The 22,915-nt window shown below is 47.7% G+C and overlaps 1 protein-coding gene, 1 non-coding gene and 1 pseudogene across 5 annotated transcripts in view; 1 reads left to right on the top strand and 2 right to left on the bottom strand.

Annotated features, from left to right (window-relative positions):
- Window positions 1–9,719, bottom strand: part of LOC102421894 — a 31,996-nt pseudogene extending 22,277 nt beyond the window's left edge.
- A 389-nt stretch (window positions 9,720–10,108) lies between these two features.
- Window positions 10,109–10,236, top strand: LOC111826903. Its single transcript, XR_002830354.1, has one exon. It is a non-coding gene; the product is annotated as a U8 small nucleolar RNA (small nucleolar RNA).
- Window positions 10,237–19,872: 9,636 nt separating this feature from the next.
- Window positions 19,873–22,915, bottom strand: part of TYRO3 (TYRO3 protein tyrosine kinase) — a 15,877-nt gene continuing 12,834 nt past the window's right edge. For all 4 annotated transcript variants that reach the window (XM_023757490.1, XM_023757489.1, XM_023757488.1 and 1 more), the window contains one exon: window positions 19,873–21,310. In XM_023757490.1, the coding sequence (XP_023613258.1) occupies window positions 20,920–21,310 (391 nt within the window). In that variant the 3' untranslated portion in view covers window positions 19,873–20,919. The remainder of the gene's footprint in view (window positions 21,311–22,915) is intronic.

Below are 22,915 nucleotides of genomic sequence, written 5' to 3'. Positions count from 1 at the left end.
CAGGTGATTTTGAAAGTACATTTATTAAAGCTGGGGACAGTGAAACAAAGGAAAGGTTTAGGGTACAGGAAGCAAGAGGAGAGAGCCTAGATGGTGCTCTGCTTTGGCTCTCTAGAAACATTGTAGACAAGAAGTGGTACACACTGGGCTGTGGACTCCCTGGGAAGTAAAAGTCACAGTGATCCCTGGCCGGTAGACTGTGGACTGAAGGGTCACGGGTTCAATTTCCGGTCAAGTTGCAGGTTCGATCCTGGCCCCTGGCAGAGCCCCTATGGGAGGCAACCAGTAAATGTGTCTCTCTTACCTTGATGTCTCTCTCTCTCTCTCTCTCTCTCTCTCTCTCTCTCTCTCTCTCCTCTTTTCCCTCCCTTCCACTCTCTCTCTAAAGATCAATGGAAAAAATATCTTTGGGTGAGGATTTAAAAAAAAGTCACTGCCCTAGCTGGTTTGGCTCAGTGGATAGAGTGTTGACCTGTGGACTGAAGGGTCCCAGGTTCGATTCCAGTCAAGGGCACATGCCTGGGTTTCGGGCTCGATCCCGAGTAGGAAGCGTGCAGGAGACAGCCAATCAATGATTCCCTCTCATCATCGATGTTTCTATCTTTTTCTCCCTCTCCCTTCCTCTCTGAAATCAATAAAGATATATATTTTTTAAGTCAGAATGAAACAAGTGAGCCACCACAGCACTGCTGTTAGCTTACTGAAAAGTCAGAGAAAATGAAGCCTTAGAGACAGGTTCAAGGGTAAGCCCATTGTCCCCCTGGCTGCAGGTTTCATGGGGACCCGTAGAGTTCAGGAGAGTAAAGTTAAGATGCATGCCTGAGAGGGAAGGGCCGGCGTGGGCATGCCTAGATGAAACTAAGTCTCAGAGAGATGAAGTGAGTTGTCCAGGCTCACACCTCCAGTCAGCGGCAGAAGCGGGATTGGAGCTAAATCGCTGTGAACTCCACAGCCTATGCGCTAACCTCCAGCCTCTTCCCTCAGTACATCCTTCACACTCCACCAAAGCAGCCTGTGCACCAATTCCAAAGACCGTGTTCCCAACCCACCATGTGCACTCCCACCTTAACATCTCCAAAGGATCCCTTTCAAAGCCACTACTACTGAGAAGCCTTCCTGGTTCCCTCCCTCAGAAATCCTTGCTTCTTCCTGTGGGCTCACAGAACTCTACTAACCACTTCCAATAGAGTAGTTTTCCATCTGTCTTATGGTGGTGTGTTAAAGGTTATCTGCTTTCATTAGACTCTAATCTCTCTGAGAGTGGGAGCCCTTTCTTATTCATTTTTGTATTCTCCTTGTCAGTTCATTGTGCATTATGCATTCAAAACTGGTTTTTGAGATACTTTGAGGCAAGATGGCTCTGTGAGTTTACTCTTTAGGCACTCCCTCTGCTCTAAATACATAGCAGGAATAGATAAAACCCAAAAAGAAAACACCAAAATGATAGTATTGAGCTCAGAAAAACAATATTATCATCTCTGTGACCCTGAACTAAATAGAAACACAAAGTCATGAGCAGGACTGAAGTCTCAAGGCTTCAAGGATCCTAGGAGAGATGCAGGGGAGGCAGCCAAGCACTTAGGGGACAAAAGCTTGGGGCAGTTTCTCCACTAAGGAAAAGAGACCAACAAACGCAGCTGCTGCCAGCTGCCAGAGATGTCGCTTACTTGGATTATAAAGAAAAGCTTTGTAGCTCTGGCCAGTGTGGCTCAGTTGGTTAAACATCCATTGTCCCATGCACCAAGAGGTCACCAGTTAGATTTTTGGTCAGGACACATGCCCGGGTTGCAGGCTTGATCTCCAATAGGGGGCCTGTAGTAGGCAACCAATCCATGTTTCTCTCTCCCTTCCTCTCTTTCTAAAATCAATAAAAACATATTTTGCCCTAACCGATTTGGCTCAGTGGATAGAGCGTCGGCTTGCGGACTGAAGGGTCCCAGGTTCGATTCCGGTCAAGGGCATGTACCTTGGTTGTGGGCACATCCCCTGTAGGGGGAGTGCAGGAGGCAGCTGATCGATGTTTCTAACTCTCTGTCCCTCTCCCTTCCTCTCTGTAATAAAAAAATCATTAAAATATATTTTAAAAACAAATTTTAAAAAGAAAAGTTTTGTATAAATAATAAAAGATTTAGGGTTGGATGATAAAGTAATATATGGCAAAATTAGTGGAGAGGGTAAAGACTACAATGGCAACAAAGTGCAACTGGGATAGCAAACCAAAGACCACTGATGACATCTCCACGTACCTGGGTGGCCAGGCATCTCTCTGCCACCAATTCAAGCAGGAGATAAAAAACCCTGTCAGCTACAAAGCTTGTATGGGATCAGATTTTGTGCAGAGGGAGGCGAAGGGAAGAACTTGGCTTTTGACAACACTGCAAGCAAGAGAACCCTAATCACCAACTCATTGGAAGCTGATAGGGTAATTTATGATCTGATAGATAAGATAGAGCACCTGAATTAATCTGAAAAATAATCATATTATTTTATATTAAATATGTATTTGTAATTGATTTCAGAAAGGAAGGGAGAGGGAGAGAGTGAAGTATGGTAGCAATCATCTCAGGTAGAAACTATAGTTTAACTTTAACCCTGCTGTTTGGTTTCTGTACTTATTTGCTTGCTAAAATAACAGAAAAGTTATTTTGATTTTCTGAATTATATAAATCATCCCATTCGATTAAATACCCTATTGATTGTAATGTGAATATCCCATTGGTTGTGGTGATACTGGTCTTAGAAAGCACATTCTTCTGTACCTGGGAAGGACAGCACAATTATCCCAAGGTCAGAGGGCTCCAGATAACGTGTCCCTGTTGACTCAGTGGTTCCAAGACCCGAGGGCTCTAGATAATGTGTTTCTGTGAGACCCAAAACTAAAATTTAGATAACATGCTTAAGTCTGCTTCTGTAAACTGCTTTTTGCAAACCAGGTTCCTCATTCCAAACTCTGGGATGTAATCAATACCTTTGTGATCTTTGCCTATAAATCTGGTGTTGGGGCTGGGGAGGGCACTATGAGGTTTGGGAAAGGGAAATACCCCCTCATAGTCCTGGATTTGCAATAAATGTGAGTCTTTAATTCGACTTCTTGAGGCGTCCTTGTGTGATTCACGGGGTACATTACAACAAGAGATAGAAACATCAGTGATGAGAGAGAATAATTTATTGGCTGCTTCCTGCACACCCCTTACTTGGGATCGAGCCCACAACCCAGGAAGGTGCCCTGACTGGGAACTGAACCGTGACCTCCTGGTTCATAGGTCGACACTCAACCACTGAGCCACATTGGTGAGGCCAATAATCATATTTTTTAAAATATATTTTTATTGATTTTAGAGAGGAAGGGAGAGGGAGAGATAGAAACATCAATGATGAGAGAGAATCATGAATAGGCTGCCTCCCATACGCCTCGAGCCCACAACCTGGCATGTGCCCTTGACTGGAATCGAACCTGGGACCCCTCAGTCCGCAGGCCAATGCTCTGTCCACTGAGCCAAACCAGTTAGGGCTTATTTTAAATCTTAGAACATATATACTTATGTGAATAGGGGCTTAAGTTCCTTAAGTTTCCTTTTCAAGGCCTGTGTGAAGCGTTTGAGGAGGTGACTCAGCTGTAAATCCAGCAAGCAGAACTCATAAGCATGGTCAGACCAACCCACAAGGAGTCAAAATATCATCTCATCAACATCATCTCATCGCCTGATGACTAAGGACAATAGCTGACATCTGCAGACTTCCAGGGCTGCACGTAGCTGCATTCCATTCCCAGCCTCACCCTAGCCCAGTGGTCGGCAAACCGCGGCTTGTGAGCCACATGCAGCTCTTTGGCCCCTTGAGTGTGGCTCTTCCACAAAATACACGTGCGGGCGCGTGTACAGTGCGATTGAAACTTCGTGGCCCATGCACAGAAGTCGGTTTTCGGCCTGGGAGAGTCTATTTTGAAGAAGTGGCATTAGAAGAAGTGGGGGTACGTTCGCTGAGGTCAACCCCTCAGATTGAGGACGTTTTTAGCAAAGGCCAGCTTAGGAGTACCCTAATTAAGTTCATAACAATGTACCTACCTATATAGTTTAAGTTTAAAAAATTTGGCTCTGAAAAGAAATTTCAATCATTGTACTGTTGATATTTGGCTCTGTTGACTAATGAGTTTGCCGACCACTGCCCTAGCCCATTCCCCTTTATAATCCTGTCCCCTACACCTTGCCGTAAGACAGGATTTGCATGCTTGTAAGCACCCTGTCTTCTTGGTTGGCTGACCTTCTCAATAAACGCCTTATATGCTTCAACCCTGCCTCATTATTGGACACAACGACAAGCAGCCCGAGCCCACCCAGGGGTTTCCCGGTAACAAAGCCAGGATCCAGCTCGCCAGCAACTGCAACAGCACCCAAAGATGCAATAAAGTCTCATGTGATGGGGCAGACTGGTCGCTATAAACTCTCAGAACCACAAACCAAGCTCCTTCCAAGACAAAGCCCTGCAATTAGGAGACACTGTTGGGAATGAAATCCTAGAGACAGGGTCAAATAGGAAGAAGGTCCAAATAAAAGAAAGGGAGGGACCTGGCTGGGCAGCGTAGTTGGTTAGAGAATCATCCAAATACACCAAGGTTGTGGGTTCACTCCCCAGTCAGAGCACATACAAGAATCAACCAATGAATGCACAAATAAGTGGAACAACTAATCAATGTCTCCCTCCCTTCCTCTCTTTCTAAAAATCAATTTTAGAAAAAAGTAAGGGAGGGAAGCAGAAGAGGCAAATCTCAGAACATATGAGGCCATCTTTTTTGTTGGTTTTTTTGAGGCCATCTATTTTTTTTTATGCTTTTATTGATTTCAGAGAGAGGAAGGGAAAGAGAGAAAGAGTTAGAAACTTCAATGATGAGAGAGAATCATCCATCTGCTGCCTCCTGCAAGCCCCCTACTGTATTTTTGTAAGTTAACACTTAATCCAAAAAGCAATGAAAATGTGAACTACAGGTTTAACATCCAGCCAAACTGATCTTCAAGTATAAAGTCTAGAGAGAGATGGTCAGGTAGAACAATCCTTACCTGTATCTCCTTTTTTTTAAATGTCTTTATTTTATTATTTTGTTTTGTTTTGTTTTGTACAAAACCACGTATTATTCCCCCCTCACAAAATTGAGTGGCTGTATTACAGGAACGAACCAGATCAAAGACATGAAAAGAAAAAGTCGCTACTTATACTGAAACGTAACAGTGCTAAGAGTTTGGGTTCTGTGTAGAATGTCACCAGCGCAGTAAAAATATTCCCACCCAGATCTTTTAAACTTGCAAGTGATCGCATTAAAAACCTGAGGTTACAAGGGACCACAGTATGAGCCAGAATTTCATTTTCCTTCTAAGACCCCAGTGGAAAAGGTAAGTATTTGGAATGAGTTTCCTTTGGGAAAAACTGGCCATTGTCAGAAGGCACTGGGGTTGTTCTGGAGGCAAACGCATGGGAACTCAACGCCAGAAGCAACAAGCTCACTCCCATCCGAGCCCCCAACAAACGCGAGGAGCAAGGTCCTGGCTCCAGGCCCAGGGGACCAGGGCCGCCTGGTCAGAGGCAACACTGAGGGCTTGACAGGCAAATCTTCACTGTGGTTTTCTCTTATGTTATTTGCTCTCTGATATTAAGAGGAAAGTTCTAAGGTGTTTACAAACACCTACCCATACCCTCTCATATGTAAAGCTTATACTATGTGTAGAAAAGATCCCCAAAAGATGTTCCACTGGCATTCTAGCTGAAACTGCCATTAGAGACTGTGAGGGGCAGGGGCAGGGGCTCTGGGCATGGAATGGGGAACAGCGTTCCCACACCCACGCAGGACGGGGAGGGCAGGGAGGCCAGTGGAGAAACCAAGAGTCTCAAGTCATCTCCTCAGCAGGGTAGGAGTGGGCTCCAGTTAAGGCATTTCCGCGGCTCTTCCTCTGGAATGGCATCCCACTCCTGGCTAGCCGAGCACCTGACCCTCCAGCACATGCTGTTGCCATGAGCTCCGTGACCCGGCGTCTCCTCGCCGGAATGTGGGATCTCAGAGCGGGAGGGTGTGATGAGCATGCATGTTTAGCATCGTATAATGAAATGGGTATAGATATGTAACCTTTAACTGACGTAAAGAAAATTTTGTAACTTCTTTGTACTCTATGTATCTTGATGTCAATCTGTAAACTTTCAAAGAGTAGGTAGTTTCCACTGGATTGTTCAAAGACTGGGTTGTGGTTAAAAGCTCCAGCCAGGTGTGACACCGCACTGGCCACTGTCGAGCTTGTGACACCCTTTAAAAGGCTATTAGAGAAAGGCTTGGGGCTGCAGCAGGTTGGGGCTCCCTGTGTGGAGGACCTGTTGCAGTCGCTGGCCAGCTTTCAATAAATCCTCGCTTGCTGCTAAGACCTGATTGGAATCGGTGGTCTCATTCTCGCGAACAGTGGTCCACAACAAGGGGAAGGCACGACCCCGACAGGCCCCACCTGCTGGCCCCACCCCAACCCGAAAGCACCGCTTCACTAAAGTCCACTCGCCCTGGTGCTGCAAGAGGCAGCGTGGGAACCTGCCCCCGCCAGCCTAACCATGAGCTAAATGTCAGCACCATCTACTTCCTTTTTCGTAGGTTTTCTTTTTTTCTAAGAGAAAAAGAATGCACACAAGCAGTGAACAAGTGGGCTAGTTCCCAGGGTGGCGTTGCCCTCGGCCCAGAACCTTCCTGGCCGGCTCCCCCAGGCCAGCCCTCCAAGCTCACGCTGCCTCGGCAAACAAACACCCACCGCAACCCAGCAGGGAGCAGGCCCAGTGGCCCCGGAGGGGAGGGCGCGGCCTGTGCTCCCCTCCCAGCGCTAACAGCGATCTTCCATCTGCGGGCCGGGCGGCCGGGCAAGGGCGCGGCCCGAGTCCTCACTAGAGAGAAAGCCCAGGGGGGTCCCTTCCCCGTCCTTTGATTCGGGCGCCTCTCTGGGTGGCCAAAGCCTCGGAGGCGTCACCATCAGCGCGTCCTCAGCTCAGATAAGCAGGAATAAGGCCACTTGCAATGCCTTAGGGCTGTCCCTGCTGGCTGTCCCTCTGCCCACCACCAGTTTTTGGTTCCTGTTAACTTTGAATGCTCTCCCTTAACGCAATGAAGGAAATAAAAAGAAATGATTATATTGCCGAAACCGGTTTGGCTCAGTGGATAGAGCATGGGCCTGCGGACTGAGAGGTCCCGGGTTCGATTCCGGTCAAGGGCATGTATCTGGGTTGTGAGCACATCCCCGGTGGGGGATGTGTAGGAGGCAGCTGATCGATGTTTCTCTCTCATCGATGTTTCTAGCTCTCTCTCTCTCCCTTCCTCTCTGTGAAAAATCAATAAAATATATTTAAAAAAAAAAAAAGAAATGATTATAAAACGTTATCCACAGAGGCGTAAGACAAAGCAAGACCGCGGGACAATCGGAATGATAGAGCCCGGAATGCCCACACCAGCACAGACACAACTAGAATGCCCGGGCACACCGTCACCGGGGAGGACCCACACCAAGGGGCCGGGGCTGGAGAGGGGAGGCCAGCGGAATGGGGAGCGGGAGATGGACGCGTGCTTGGCCTGTGAGAAGGAAAATCCTGAAAGAGACCAGGAAGCTGAGGAATGTGTCTGGTCATCCTCTGCGGGGGGGGGGGGTTGGGGGTCCCCCAACCCCCCCCCACCCGGGCGCCGGGGGGGGTGGGGGGGGGGGGGGACTTTAGTCCCCGGGATTTTTTTTTCCCGGGGGGGGGGGGGGGGGGGGGGGCGGGGCAGGTACATGCCGTTGGGGGCCCTGAGGGTGACCCGGGGTCCTAGGATGCTTCCTGGCATATGGCGGCATCCCAGCAGGAATACCGGGGCGGGGGATGCTGGCTGCGACGGTGGGAATCACGCGGTCTGGCGGGGGCTGCCCCGCATCCTGGAACCTGGGCCTGGAATCTGACCTGGCTGGGGCGGGCGGGGCGGCGGCATCTGCTGCTGCATCAGAGGGTAGGGCGGGGGCTGCTGGTGAGGCAGCATGCGGGGTGCCCTGCTGCTCCCAGCGGCGCCAGGCCCGGCCCCCCCGTGTGCTGGTGGCCCTGTGCAGGCTTCTGCCCCTGCTGCTGCTCCATTTGCTGGCGGGCTCGCAATTCCCGCATTTCAGCTGCTCCGCGTGGTAGTTCTGGCGTCCAGTGAGCAGCTGCTGCCTCTGCTGCTCTAAAGCCTCTTTCTCTCTGTCCAGGATCGTCTCCAGCTCCTCGAAATGCCGGAGTTTGATCTCCAGTTTCTTCACCTGTGTCTCAACCAGGAGCGCGACCGGGGACTTGATCTTTCTCTGCACGGCAGCCAGGTGCTCGGCGTTGGTTGCAGCTGAGGGGAGAGCTTGGCGTTGGTTGCAGCTGAGGGGAGAGCAGCTGCTGCGGCCGTGGCTACGTGTCCTTCGGACACCTCATGTTCTACTTTCTTCCCAATTTCGCTTTCTCTTTCTTTACAAGTATCAGTGAGTTCCTTGTTCTCTTCAGACTCCTTTTCCTCTGACTTGAGGTCCTCACTAACTTCACTATCCTGTTCCTTCTCGCTGTTCTTCTCATTGTCTCCATCTTGGGCTGTATCACCTTCATCCGCTTCGTTTTCCCCTTTGTTTCCTTGTTTCCTGCCTCTTCAGGCTGTTGGCCATCAGCATCTGTTATATATATATTTTATTTACAGAGAGGAAGGGAGAGGGATAGAGAGTTAGAAACATCGATGAGAGAGAAACATTGATCAGCTGCCTCCTGCATACCCCCTACTGGGGATGTGCCCGCAACCAAGGTACATGCCCTTGACCAGAATCGAACCTGGGACCCTTGAGTCCGCAGGCTGACGCTCTATCCACTGAGCCAAACCGGTTAGGGCAGCATCTGTTTCCATTTTTTCCTCTTCAGCTCCTTCAAGCTTTCCCAGCTCCTCGGCCTGTGCCTGCAACACAGGCTCTCCAGGCCACAGGTGGGATCCACTTTCCCAGAGGCTCGAGCTGCTTCTTGTACTTTCTTGACATGAGCTTCAACCAGTTCCAGGGGCACCTCCTCCCGGACTGAGAAAACTCCTCCAAAGCCGCTTTAGCTGCAGCAGATGCCACTGGAGCTCCACCTCAGATGCCAGAAAGGCTACCTGCTCATGACGGGTTTCCTGACTGGCTGAAGGGGACCGGGTGGTAGGCCTGGGCCCCAGGGAGGCGGCCGAGTTCTCCAGGTGCGGCTCCTCGATGGGGAGCTGCAGGAAGTGGAGGGTGCACTCATCCTGAGTCTGGCTGCCCTGACACTTTGTCCCAATCATCCGTGTACATCTCCAGGCCTCCAGCAGCAGCAGCAGGGTCTCCTGCTCTGTCCACTCCCTTCCAGCACTGGCACCTTTACTCTTTGCCAAGGTTTTTTTTGAGTAAATGTCAGTACAGAGACCAAAGTTCTGCAAATCAATTGGTTTTTCCTTGTTCTCCTCAGGAAAATTTAACATCTGCTGAGCAGCAGGGACCTGAGGTGATCGAAGGTGTAAAGGCACCAGCCCAGAGAGGGTATCAGCGAGCACAGTGAAGTGAGGCGTAGGTGGGGTCCCATCCCCTGGGCGGGCTTTCCGGGTCCACTTGGTAATTAACAAGGCCCCACTGCTCTAGGAAGGCATGAACCCTCATCACAGCACACACATCTCCGGTCAAGTTCCTCCAACAAGCGGTGCTGGTCAGATATTCTTGGGGGTTCAGGCAATATTTTATTATTTTTAAAAAATATATTTTTATTGATTTCAGAGAGGGAGGGAGAGAGAGATAGAAACATCAATGATGAGAGAATCATAGATAGTCTGCCTCCTCTACGCCCCCCACTGGGGATTGAGCCCACAACCCTGGCCTGTGCCCTTGACTGGAATCGAACCCAGGACCTTTCAGTCCGCAGGCTAACGCTGTATCCACTGAGCCAAACCAGCCAGGGCTTTTTATTGATTTTAGAGAGATAGGAACACCAATGTGAGAGTGGAACAACAATCGACTGCCTCCCGCACACCCCTGCTGGGATGGGCCCTGACGGAGGGGGGGGGGGATCGAATCAGCAACCTTTCATTGCATGGTGCACGGGACAACACTCAACCAACTGAGCAACACCAGCCAGGCACCTGTTCCTCCTTTTGGAGGGCAGATTAGAACATGATGATTGGAGTTTGCATTATTCATGATTAGTGTCTGCGTAATCAGGATTTACAATACCCTGATTGCTCCTGAGTCTTAAGAAAAGAAAAAATTATAATAAATAAACAAACAAACAAATAAATAAATGCTATAGAGAAACTAGGAATATTGTAAAAACTCAGACTACTGTTCTTTCTGAGAAATCAACCAAAGAAAAATATCAAAGTCAAATAATCAAGTATGGAAATAAAGTGAGATTTTTACTGGTAAGCTTGGTGGTGGACACACCCAGCTTTCTATTTGTCTCAAAACTTTTCTGAGCATTGGAAATATTTTCTAATTACAGCATCGATTAAGACCAGAAGGCTTTGTCACTTATGAGTGGGTGACATCGGGAAAGTTACCTAACTTTTTTGTGCCTCCTCAGAACAAACGGGAGAATAGTCTCCACCCTGTACCATTGTCAAGTACATTAAATATGTTACTATTCAAAGCTCTTTCCCCAATATTTTTATTTATTTTTAGAGAGAGGAAGGGAGAGGGAGGGAGAAAGATCCATATGAGAGTGGAACATTTGATAGGCTGCCTCCTGCATGTCCCCTACTGGGATCAAGCCTGCAACCAGGTCATGTGACCTGTCCAGGAATCAAACCAGCAGCCTTTTGGTGCACAGGACGACACCCAACCAACTGAGCTACACCAGCCAGGGTTGTAAAGCTCTTTTATTTTATTTTTTTTTAATATATTTTATTGATTTTTTACAGAGAGAAAGGGATAGAGATAGAGAGTTAGAAACATCGATGAGAGAGAAACATCGATCAGCCGCCTCCCGCACATCTCCCACTGGAGATGTGCCCGCAACCCAAGTACATGCCCTTACCGGAATCAAACCTGGGACCCTTCAGTCCGCAGGCCGACGCTCTATCCACTGAGCCAAACTGGTTTCGGCATGTAAAGCTCTTTTAAAAACACAAAGCAAAAGATTGTTTGTTATGTAAGTTAAATATTTTAAAGTTTCTGGATTAAAAATAATAAAGTTTACAAAGGTATAAGAAGATTCCTGGTAGTATATGCTTGAACAGAGTGTTAGGAACAATGATTATAATGTCAAATTGTTTCCAGTTATCAAAAAAGGACCCACAATCTGATTAAAGGAAATAATAGAATTGGAAGAAAGCTGCACAGATCCAATAATATTCAGTGTATTTCTAGAAGACACTACTGTGCGTTGCAGGGCTCAATTTCCATTAGATTAAACCCTTTATTCACCCCAAGTTTGCAACTCGGGATAATGTAAGATAGTGCTAGAAATACTTGCTGCATTTACAATGGACATCTGAGCAAGTAACAAATGATTCTGCTCTCTCTCTCTCTCTCTCTCTCTCTTTTAGCTATAAATTTCAGTAATTGAACTAAGTATACCTCAGGTCACAAATAAAGTGTGGGCTGTAAAAGTAACCACAAAGGGTGATTTCATCATATATTTCCAACTGGGCAGTCATGGTGGGTAGTCATACCTCAGGCCTGTAACTTGCCTAAATGAAAGGTTATCTTTGCATTAAGCAATTCATATCCATTGTTTTTTGTTTTGTTTAGGCTTTTGAAATGCCTCTTTAGCAGACCCCCTCCAGCAAACCACTCTCCAGAGTGCACACAATCTCGTTAATGATCCAATCCCTGCCTTGCTTTCTCCCACCTTCACATAATAATCTTAATTCCTAATGTATAAAAAAGCCCTGGCCAAGGAGGGTCAGTTGGTTGGGCGCCATCCTGTGCACCAAAAGGTTGTGGGTTTGATTCCCTGCCAGAGCACATGCCCAGGTTGTGGGCTCAATCCCAGGTGGGAGGCATGCAGGAGGCAGCTGATCAATGATTATATCTCATCATTGATGTTTCTACCTCTCTCTCCCTCTCCCTTCCTCTCTGAAATCAATAAAAATATTTTTAAATAAATAAAAATTAAAATTTGTTCAGTGGTTGGAGCACCAGCCCTCACATGGAAGCATCTCAGGTTCAATTCCTGGTGAAGGGCATATACCTGGGTTGCAGGTTGATCCCCCATCAGGTGGGGTAAGTGCAGGAGGCAACCACTCCATGTGTCTCTCACATTGATGGTTTCTCTCTCTCTCTCTCTCTCTCTCTCTCTCTCTCTCTCTCTCTCCCACTCCCTACCTTCCACTCTCTCTAAAAATCAATGGAAAAAATATCCTCGGGTGAAGATTAAAAACAATAAAAATGTGTAAAAGAAACGAGCATTTGAGATCTGGCTTCCTGGCATTGTCATCAGTTTGGCTCAAACTGATAAAAATTCTCTGTAAGTTTGGACCTTTCTTGCGTAGACAAAAGTATATCCTAACAATGATGATTTAAATGTTTCGAGGGCCTCATTTATGATGTCCATCCATTTTGCATATTGACATTATACATAATATAATGTTTCATTTTAATGAAAGACTACTGCTAACCCAGCCTGTAAAAATACATTGAAAAATTGTTTGTTGAACTGGATGTGGTCTTTGGCTTGAGCAATTTCCTCCTCCTCTCCATTCACGTTTTTGCCCAGTAAGCATTTGCAGACTTCTCTTCCACGTGGCACTCCCACAGCCCCAGCCATCTGGGTGGGACATCTTGAGGCCTCCAATCTGCATAGATGACTGCCGCCCACCTCGCTCTCTCCCTCCCTGTCCTCCCTGGCAACTACTGCCTATACTGCTCCTTCGCTCTTCTGGACAAACTGGGGGTGCTTTGTTTCCGTAAGCGGGAGCTCCCGGGCGTAAAAACTGGAGCTCACCGGTCTTTCTCTCTTGCTTTTGGCCCAATCAGCCCTTCCTTGGTGAATTACACAAACTTGGCTTTAACAAAAGCGGCGCCCGTGTTAGGTGACAGTGGAATGTTTTCTGGGCCATGGGAGGGCCCACTGGGAGCCCGCAGGCCTCTGGAGGTCACTCACCCCACCCTGGCGGGAAGCGTCCCCTCCCGCCGCCGCCGCCGCCGCCGCCGCAGCGGGTGCCCTGGGCCGGCGGCCAGCCGCTCCCCTCTCGGACCTCGCAGCTGGGCCCCTCCACGCCGCGGGGACAAAGGGGCTTGTGTCCTGCCGGCCGCCAAGAGGCCTCTACCCCGGGCTGGGGCGGAGCGCGCCCACATGTGACCCTGCGAGCGGCCTCCGCCAGTGGCCGGTTCGCTAGTGGCTGCAGTCTCCCCAGCCTCCCGTGACCCCAGCCTTCCCCCCTGTGGGAGTCTCCCCGGGCGATCCCGTGGGTAGAACGTCCCCAGCGGCAACCCCGTGTCCCTCCCAGGATTTCTTAGCGGATTTGAGCAAAGTTCAGGCACAGCCATCTGGGTGGGAATGTGACATTCCTTTCACCCAGTTCATGCTCCGCGTTTTAGGGAGGGCCCACACAGCTTCTCCCAGGTCGTTTTTTGTTTTTGTTTAGGCTAACACACTTTAGAGAAGCCTCTTTATCAGGCGCCCTCAAGCAAACCACCTCAAGGGTAAGAGTGCACATAATCCTGTCTTCTCTTTGGGGAAGAAGAGGCGGGCCTAACATTTACATAACTTGCCTACACGCCAGGACTGTGAAATAAGTATTATTTTCCCATTCTGTCTTTCCATTCTTAGAAAACTGAGGTTAGAAGTTTTCCCCTCTGTGCCCTAGGCTCTGGTTAATAACTTCTTTGTTCACCAAATCTTCCAGTTACAAACTTTACTAGACTCTTCGTTTCGCTTTACTCACACCATTCATTTAATGTCTACTCATAGGGAACTTGTTAAAGAAACTGCCTAATATTTAAAAGCTGCATATGTACAGCTAGGGGAAATCTTCATATTGTAGAGGCTCTGTAGGGTATACTAGATTTGAATTGCATATATAAAATGAAAACAGTAATGGTACCTAATGTACAGGGTTGTTGTGAAGATTAAATGAGTGAAAGTACTTAGAACAATATCCAGAATATAGACCATTAGCCATTTACTTATATGTATCGTTAATAAAAAGAACAAGGGGCAAAAGAGCATGTACAATAAATTTTTTAATATTTTTATTGATTTCAGAGAGAGGAAGGGAGAGAGAGATAGAAACGTCAACTATGAGAGAGAATCATGGATCAGCTGCTCCTGCACACCCTCTACTGGGGATGGAGTCTGAAATCTGGGCATGTGACCCGACCAGGAATCGAACCCTGACCTCCTGATTCATAGGTTGATGCTCAACCACTGAGTCATGCTAGCTGGGCTACAATAATTTTTATAAAAGAAAAATAAGTATATGGGTAAAATATCCCTTAAAAACTTCACCATCCTACATAATAAAAAGCTACTATGCAAATCGACCAAATGGCAGAACGACCGGTTGCTATGATGGGCACTGACCACCAGGGGACAGACGCTCAATGCAGGAGATGCCCCCTGGTGGTCAGTGCACTCCCACAGGGAGAGCGCTGCTCAGCCAGAAGCTGAGTTCTGCGGCAGCGCTAAGGATGCCCGACATCCCCCGAGGGCTCCCGGACTGTGAGAGGGCACAGGCTAGTAGGCTGAGGGACCCCCCTCTACCCCCACTCCCCAGCTCCTGCCAGTGTACGAATTTCCTGCACTGGGCATCTAGTAAATCAATAACAGTGGTTGCTTCTGGAGAGAATAACAGAGGGGCCAGAGCAAGGCAACTTATTTTCACTGTATACCTTTCTATACCTTTTTAATTTTTTACCATGCGTGTTTGACATCTATGTGAAAAGATAAACTAATTTTGATTAATTCTTTAATAGAAAAATATCCAATAGAAACACATTAAGAAAAAGAAATTAAATTTTATGAGATGTAGAAGTCATATTACAATCTTTTCCATTAGTGTTATTTTGTTAAAATGATTACATATTGCAGTCACTGAATGATTTTTTTAAACACTTGCTGCACAGTTACAAATTATTGATGGAGCATAGTGCTTGTACCTCAAAGTGTGGTCCTCAGACCAGCAGCCTCAGTGCTACCTAGGAACTTGTTAGAAATGCAGATTCTCAGGCCCCACCCCAGAACTACTGAATCAGAGTCTACATTTTATTTTTATTTTTTTTTTTTAAATATATTTTATTGATTTTTTACAGAGAGGAAGGGAGAGAGATAGAGAGTTAGAAACATCGATGAGAGAGAAACATCGATCAGCTGCCTCCTGCACATCTCCCACTGGGGATGTGCCTGCAACCCAGGTACATGCCCTTGACCGGAATCGAACCCGGGACCCTTCAGTCCGCAGGCCGACGCTCTATCCACTGAGCCAAACCGGTTTCGGCAAGAGTCTACATTTTAATAAGAATCTCAGGTGGTTTGTCTGAAGGATCTTGTTTGAGGTATGAGAAATGCTGAGCTAAAAGATATAATAATAATTAAAAGACCAAATGTTTTACTCATCTCTAATCTTTGACCCCCTGCCTCTCAAAATTGCTGTTTAGTGTTAGACAGACATGAGCAGAGCAAGGACGATGAGCCAGGTACAGAGTCACCAGGATAGAAAGCCCCAGATGCAAGGGGCAAAACTGGGAAAACAAGATCCTGGCCCCCAGGGTAACCTATCCTCCCCTAGTATATCACTGGCCATGTGATTTGGACCCCTGATCTTTCATATTGCTCATCAGGCAATTAGACCCTCTGACCTTTTCCTCCCTGAAGATAACATCTAGGCCTCAGTTGTATTTCAGCTCCAGGCCCAGAAAAGCAGTAAAACCAGAAGACAAGTGAGGCCCTGGCTACCTCAGGACCAGCTGCATTGACTAATGACCCCCTGTCCTGGCACTGGCCAATCAATGGAGACTGAGGTCCTCACTGAAAGGAGCCAGGCTAGGAGATCTTGTGAGAGTTTAAGAAATTTTATTACATTTGTTCACAGCGGGCTGAGACTGGTATGTCGGTGTCAGCCCTGAGGTGGTGGTTAGGTTCTCTAATATAGGGTAGAAGTATGCAATATAGGGTGAGGGTGTGGGTGCACAAGCAGAGGGGAGGGCATGAGTTGGTCAAGGGAGTCAAGGGAGGCAGGCGAGTGCAGAGGGCTGTCAAGTAAAGGGGGATTCATCTTATCTTGCTTCTGCAGGCACAAGCCATCTACTCCAAGCTATGGGAAAAGGCTTATATCAATATATATTTCAGAAAACATGTCCAAGCAGGAGAGATTTAGGCTAGTTCATCCTAACCGAGACCACGATCCTGAAAGAGCACACCTGGAAAGGTGATGAATATTCTATTAAGACCCTCTCCTGAGATCCCCCCTAAGATTTCCACCTGCCAGAGAGAGATAAATAGCCCTAGCCAGTTTGGCTCAGTGGATAGAGTGTCGGCCTGTGGACTGAAGGGTCCCGGATTCAATTCTGGTCAAGGGCACATACCTGTAGGAGGCATGCAGGAGGCAGCCGATCAACGATTCTTTCTCATCATTGATGTTTCTCTCTCTCTCTCCCTCTCCCTTCCTTCTGAAATCAATAAAAATATTTTTTTTTTTTTTAAAAAGAGAGATAAATACACTCAGGACAAATAACCCAGTACATGCTCTCCCTCTAAGGAGCATATCTGTACCATTCCCTTCCCCTTCTCCTTTCCACCCAGGCACATATCCCCTAACCTCTAAGGCAGTGGTTCTCAACCTTCCTAATGCCGCGACCCTTTAATACAGTTCCTCATGTTGTGGTGACCCTCAACCATAAAATTATTTTCATTGCTACTTCATAACTGTAATTTTGCTACTGTTATGAATCGTAATGTAAATATCTGATATGCAGGATATATTTTCATTGTTACAAATTGAACATAATTAAAGCATAGTGATTAATCACCAAAACAATATGTAATTATATATGTGTTTTCCGATGGTCTTAGGTGACCCCTGTAAAAGGGTCATTCGACCCCCAAAGGGGTCGCGAACCACAGGTCGAGAACCACTGCTCTAAGGGACCCCATGAGACTTGCAACCAGGGGAGCAATGGGCAGTGGCAGCTCATCTTGGACTAACCCCCTGAACCTGTCCCCAAGGCCCCCTTTCCTCTGACTTCCCAGTGAGCCAAAGCAGCCCAGTCTAGGCTCTCCTGCTGCTTCTTCGACGCCCTTCCTTGTTTTACTGTCCTAGGTGTATTTTTGCTGCCAATACCCTTTGGACCCAATACCCTTTGGCTCAGTGCTATGTAGTCCTTCCCTTTGGGTATCCCTATTCCCCAATCCCTTTTCCTTAAATAAATTCTATTTTTCTTTATTCACCCTCTAAGATGGCTATTTAGCCTCCCCATGCACCGCCGACTTTAATCTTTCAGTTAGATGATTCTGGAAAACAAATAACTGAGTAAAAGAAGGCAAGCAAAATAATACAACCTGTACGACTCCATTTATATGATCTTCCAAAACAGCTACACTAATCATGGTGTTAGAAGTCAGGACAGAAGTTACCTATGGGGAAGAGGGAGGAGATAGAGATTGCAGCAGGGTCCAAGGGTTGCTTTTGGAGGGCTAGTAATGTTATTGGTTATTTATGTTTATAATATTCTTAAGGACCATACACCTCTGATTGGTGTGCTTTTTGTGTCTTATATTTCAATAAAAAAATTTTTTTAAATTCCACTATTATCACCTATCTCAAAACCGTTGACCATACCTGGTTTGGGGCTGGGGGTGGGGTCAGGGACAAGGTGCTTGATGAAAAGATACTAAGCTGATAAAATTATCTGCGCTGATTTAATTACTGGTAGATAACTCCCACACACTCATTTGAGAACTCCTGTACATTTTAAACGGTGCCTACTACTGACTGCTTTCACCCAAAAGATGACATGAGTACAATAGAGCTTCAGGTACTCCCTGGAGCGGTGGGAGGAGAGCACAGGCTCTGCTCTCTGACTTAGTGGGTTTGGAGCGTGGATCTACCACTCAGTAGCTATACAGGGGTGGGCAAGAGTAGGTTTACCATTGTGAGTGCATACAAGTTTATTTGTGTATTATTGTTTATTGTATTACAACTGTAATCCTACTTTTGCTAGCTCCTATACAATCTTAGGCAAGTTACTCGGCATTTCCGTCCTATGGGAGGATGACAATTATAGTCCCACTTTATAGGAATGCTCTATGTATTAAGTGGGATCATATATGAAGTGCCAGGCACAGTGCCCGGCATGTAATAGACCATTAGTGAACAATTATTTGAGTATAGATCTTCTCAATCAATAACTCCCATATACTACTTCACAGGTAATCATTACCTGCAGTTCAGGAAAATCACAGAAAACTTTCCGAAAGCCACTTTTCTGAACTTAATTCAGGTGTTGTGATTGACGTGAGAACCAGAATCTGGAGTATCGGCAACAGGTTTTTCAGAAGCAGCTGTCTCATTCCATTACCTTTAGCCAGCAATAATGCCTGTGTCCGCCCACTTCCCCCACAGCTCTCAGTACAGAGCTGCGCCTGTTTCTCACGCCTCCTGCTGCACTTTCCCAGGAGCTGGCTCTAAAGCTTCTAAACTAAAATTTTCAGGTGGAAATACTTGCAAGCAAACTCCATGCTTTTATTTCTAATCCTCAAGAGGCTCAACATTCTCTTTGTCCACTTCTTCCCAGATACCCGTGGCTCCAGGCAACAGTGTAAAGGTGATGTAAAGGTGCCCTAACCGGTTTGGCTCAGTGGATAGAGCATCGGCCTGTGGACTGAAGGGTCCCTGGTTCGATTCCGGTCAAGGGCATGTACCTTGGTTGCAGGCACATCCCCAGTAGGAGGTGTGCAGGAGGCAGCTGATCGATGTGTCTCTCTCATCAATGTTTCTAACTCTCTATCCCTCTCCCTTCCTCTCTGTAAAAAGAAAAAAAAAAGGTGATGTAAAGGTGAGAACAAAGTCTCCACCCCAAGGATAGAAGTCTCCACCCCAAGGATAGAAGGCGAAGTCTGATAGAGGGGTAGGAGACAGCCAGTGCAGTCTTTTTATCCTTGTTTCAAGGTGAAGAACTTTTTCAAGGCATTTGCATTTTCTTTTTTCTAGGCCTGGCCCCAGGACCAGCAGCACTGTAGCACTTTTTTTGAGAGAGAAACATTGATTTGTTGTTCCACTTATTTATGCCTTCATTGGTTGATTCTTTTTTTTTTTTTTAATATATTTTATCGATTCTTCACAGAGAGGAAGGGAGAGGGATAGAGAGCTAGAGAGAGGAACATCGATCAGAGAGGAACATCGATCAGCTGCCTCCTGCACATCTCCCACTGGGGATGTGCCCGCAACCAAGGTACATGCCCTTGGCCAGAATCAAACCTGGGACCCTTCAGTCCGCAGGCCGACACTCTATCCACTGAGCCAAACCGGTCAGGGCCATTGGTTGATTCTTGTGTGTGCCCTGACCAGGGATCAAACCTATAACCTTGGCATAGCAGGATGACACTCTAACCAACTGAGCTACCCAGCCAGGGCAAAACATTTGCATTTTCAAAAGGTGTTTATTTTCCATGTAGTGGGATCTAGGTATTTTAGCATTTTTTAAATGATTTTCTGCATTTTCCCAATTGTCTACAATGACTATTATCTTTCACATACGATTCTTTGGGGTCTTCTCTAATTTCAAAAGCAGTTTGTGCTCAATGCAAAAAACTTGGGAAGCCTCCTTAATCACATCATGTGAAGATAACAGCTGTTAGCATTTTGGCATATGTCTTTCCAGACTTTTTCCTATGTAGAGATGCTTCATTTTTGTGATCTGGGGAAAAAGTAAACATGTAAGAGACAAAGCCTTGGGTCTTTAGTCTTCAATTTTATTTCTGTTTTTAAAGAGCATCTAACAGTGTGGAAATGTTCCTAACAGCAGGGGCCACCCATGCACTCCCCCAGCCAGGACTGGGGTCCAGGCTCCAGTAACTCCCCCTCACCCACATCAGCTATTAGGTGTTTTCTCTCTATCTCTGGAGACCTGGGACAGAAGAGGGTCTCCAATGAGAGGAAACATTGTGACTTAGGGATGCTGTGAGGATTGGGCTCAGACACAGCTGCCTTTGTTAGCCTTAGGATATCTGGGGATTTGGTAGCATGCTCAGACACACCATAAGAGCGCATGGAGAGGGGCTCCTGGTCTCCTCTCTGGCCTCACTCGTTCCTGGGCAAGCCCTACAGCACCCCTTCTTGCTAGGCTCAGGGCACTGCTTTTAGAAATTGGGCAAACTGTAGCCTGTGGTTATCCAGCATGCCTTGCTACAACCTGGTCAGCTGCACTTTACTTCTGGCCTAAGCAGGGTTGGTAAGCAGGAAGGTGACAACGATTCAGACCTGAGAGTGTCCCACTGCCTCCTCCATAGGGCTTAGGTCCTGACTGTACCAACCCCTACTCTCACCTGGAGGGGAACAATACAATGGTATCTCTTTGTGAGGAGGGGCAAACCTGGGCCTCCAGGCCAGAAACACCTCAATGCATGCACTTGAGCAGGAGGGGCAGCTCAGTCAGGAGAGTAGGGGCCCACAGGGCGAGATATACTCTCCTCCAACTCCTTTCCACACCCATGGTAACCATGGAAACATCACCACCCCCTCCTGCCAGCTGCCTGGGTTTAGACAACCAGGCCTGGCCCACCTCCACCCAGCCAAGGCCTGAACTGAGGAGACCAGACTGGCCACAGAGTGGCCGCAGGAAGAACTGGGATTGGGCGATTTGGTCAGTCCAGACTTCCAGCACAGCTTGGGAAGACTACCACAGGAGCCTCCACGCCTTGCTGCCTGGGCTGGGGTCAGATGGGGCTAGGTTAGCCAGCAGAGCCAGCGCGTGGTCCCGGATGCCCTCGGCCTGGGGGCTAACAGCTACTGTGGGGCAGTAGCCCTTGCTGCAGCAGCAGTAGCCTCTGGGACTCGTTGAGGGGGCTTTCTGGCTGCTGCTCCTCCTGCCTGGGCTGCTCAGCTAGCCCTCCAGGGCTGAGGATGTACCGATAGTCACTGGGGGTGCCCCCCACTGCCCCCATGCCACTGCCATTCTCAGCCCCGCTCCCGGCCTGGTCCCCACCAGGCAGCTCCAGGCTCCCTTCCTCAGCAGGCTGCTCGGCTCCCTCAAGGTTGATGTACAAGGGGTCGCGGCTGGTGGATAGCACAGACAGGTGGCCCAGAATGTTTTCCAGCTCCATTCGCAGGCAGGTGAAGCTTGGGCGCTGCTTGGGGTCGGCACTCCAGCACTGATACATGAGCTCATACCTGGGGCAGACAGAAGGGTGAGGGGAGGTGGTGAGGAGCCAGAAGAAAGGGAAAGGTTGGTCCTTCCCTCAAAAGCAGAGGCCCCTTAATCATACAAAACCAGGATCTTAAAACATTTTATTTAATATCTTCATATAGCCCTAGCTGGTTTGGCTCAGTCAATAGAGTGTCGGCCTACAGACTGAAGGGTCCCAGGTTCGATTCCGGTCAGGGGCATGTAACTTGGTTGCAGGCTCCTCCCCGACCTGGGCCCTGGTCGGGGCTCATGCAAGAGACAACCAATCGATGTGTTTCTCTCACAATGATATTTCTGTCTTTCCCACTCTCACTAAAAATCAATTGAAAAAATCCTTGGGTGAGGATTAAAAACAAACAAACAAATAAAAACACCTTCAGGTATAGGGCTTACCATGTGTCAGTAACTCTTCTAAGTTTATATTTATTATTTCTCACAACAACCCTATGAAATAAGTGATCCTACTTTATCAATGTGGAAATTGGGGCACAGAGAAGTTAAGAACCTTGACTAAGGTCACGCAGGTAGAAAGTGATGAAGCTGCAATTGGAAGCCAGGTGGGTTGGCCCCAGTCCCTCCTATTCAGTCTTGGGAGGAAGTACTAGGAGTGTTTTTGTCTTGTAGAACACAGCCAGGAATGTAGACTGGGCAGCCACCTTTTGTCCTAAATCCTCACCCATTCAGGCAATCTTAAATCTCTTTGTTCATGGATACCTTTGAGAATCTGAGAAAAGCTTCCAGCCCTCTTCCCCTAGCAGGAACACTTTTGACCAGTGGTTCTCAACCTTCCTAATGCCGGGACCCTTTAATACAGTTCCTCATGTTGTGGTGACCCCCAATTTCATTGTTACAAATTGAACATAATTAAAGCATAGTGATTAATCACAAAAACAATATGTAATTATATATGTGTTTTCCATGGTCTTAGGCGACCCCTGTGAAAGGGTCGTTCGACCCCTAAAGGGGTTGCGACCCACAGGTAGAGAACCACTGCTTTTGACGCACAATTTCAGAAACCTTACAGATTCCCCGAGATCTTACCCTGTTCCTAGGGCATGCCTCAGGCTGAGGAGAAAAAAAACAAACAAAAAACAACTAATGGGAAGGGGCTGAGACCAGATTAGTCAGAGACAACAAATGCCTGACTCTCTGGCTGCGTCCACAATAAAAGTTCGAAACACCAGCCTTCCTGACGGGGCCCCCAATGATGGGGGGGAGTCATGCCAGACACCGAGTAGGCCGTGGGAATGGTCCAGGGCCATGGGTCCGTGGCCAGCCTGGGACACATTGTCAGAGCTGTGCTAGGAGCCAACTGGCACCAGTCCACCAGGCTGCTGGTGGGAGGCCAGCATCCGCCCACCCTCTATTGACAACATGAGCTCCAGTCCCGGAGACTAAGCCAGGGACTGGTCCCCACTGCCCAGCAGACTCCCTGCAGCTCCAGAGGCCTAGGCAGGCTGCAGCCAAAGGGCGACCCGACCTCCTGCCCGGCCATGCCCTGAGGTCTGCTAAATGAATAGGGGGCAGAGCCTGGTTCATGACTCAGATTTCTCTCTTACACACAGTCCAGGCTCAGGGCACTTAGAACC

Source organism: Myotis lucifugus, unplaced genomic scaffold, assembly GCF_000147115.1.
Source record: "Myotis lucifugus unplaced genomic scaffold, Myoluc2.0 scaffold_109, whole genome shotgun sequence".
Taxonomy (NCBI): domain Eukaryota; kingdom Metazoa; phylum Chordata; class Mammalia; order Chiroptera; family Vespertilionidae; genus Myotis; species Myotis lucifugus.
The sequence above is the reverse complement of the archived record's forward strand: the minus strand, read 5'-3'. Positions and strand labels throughout refer to the sequence as shown.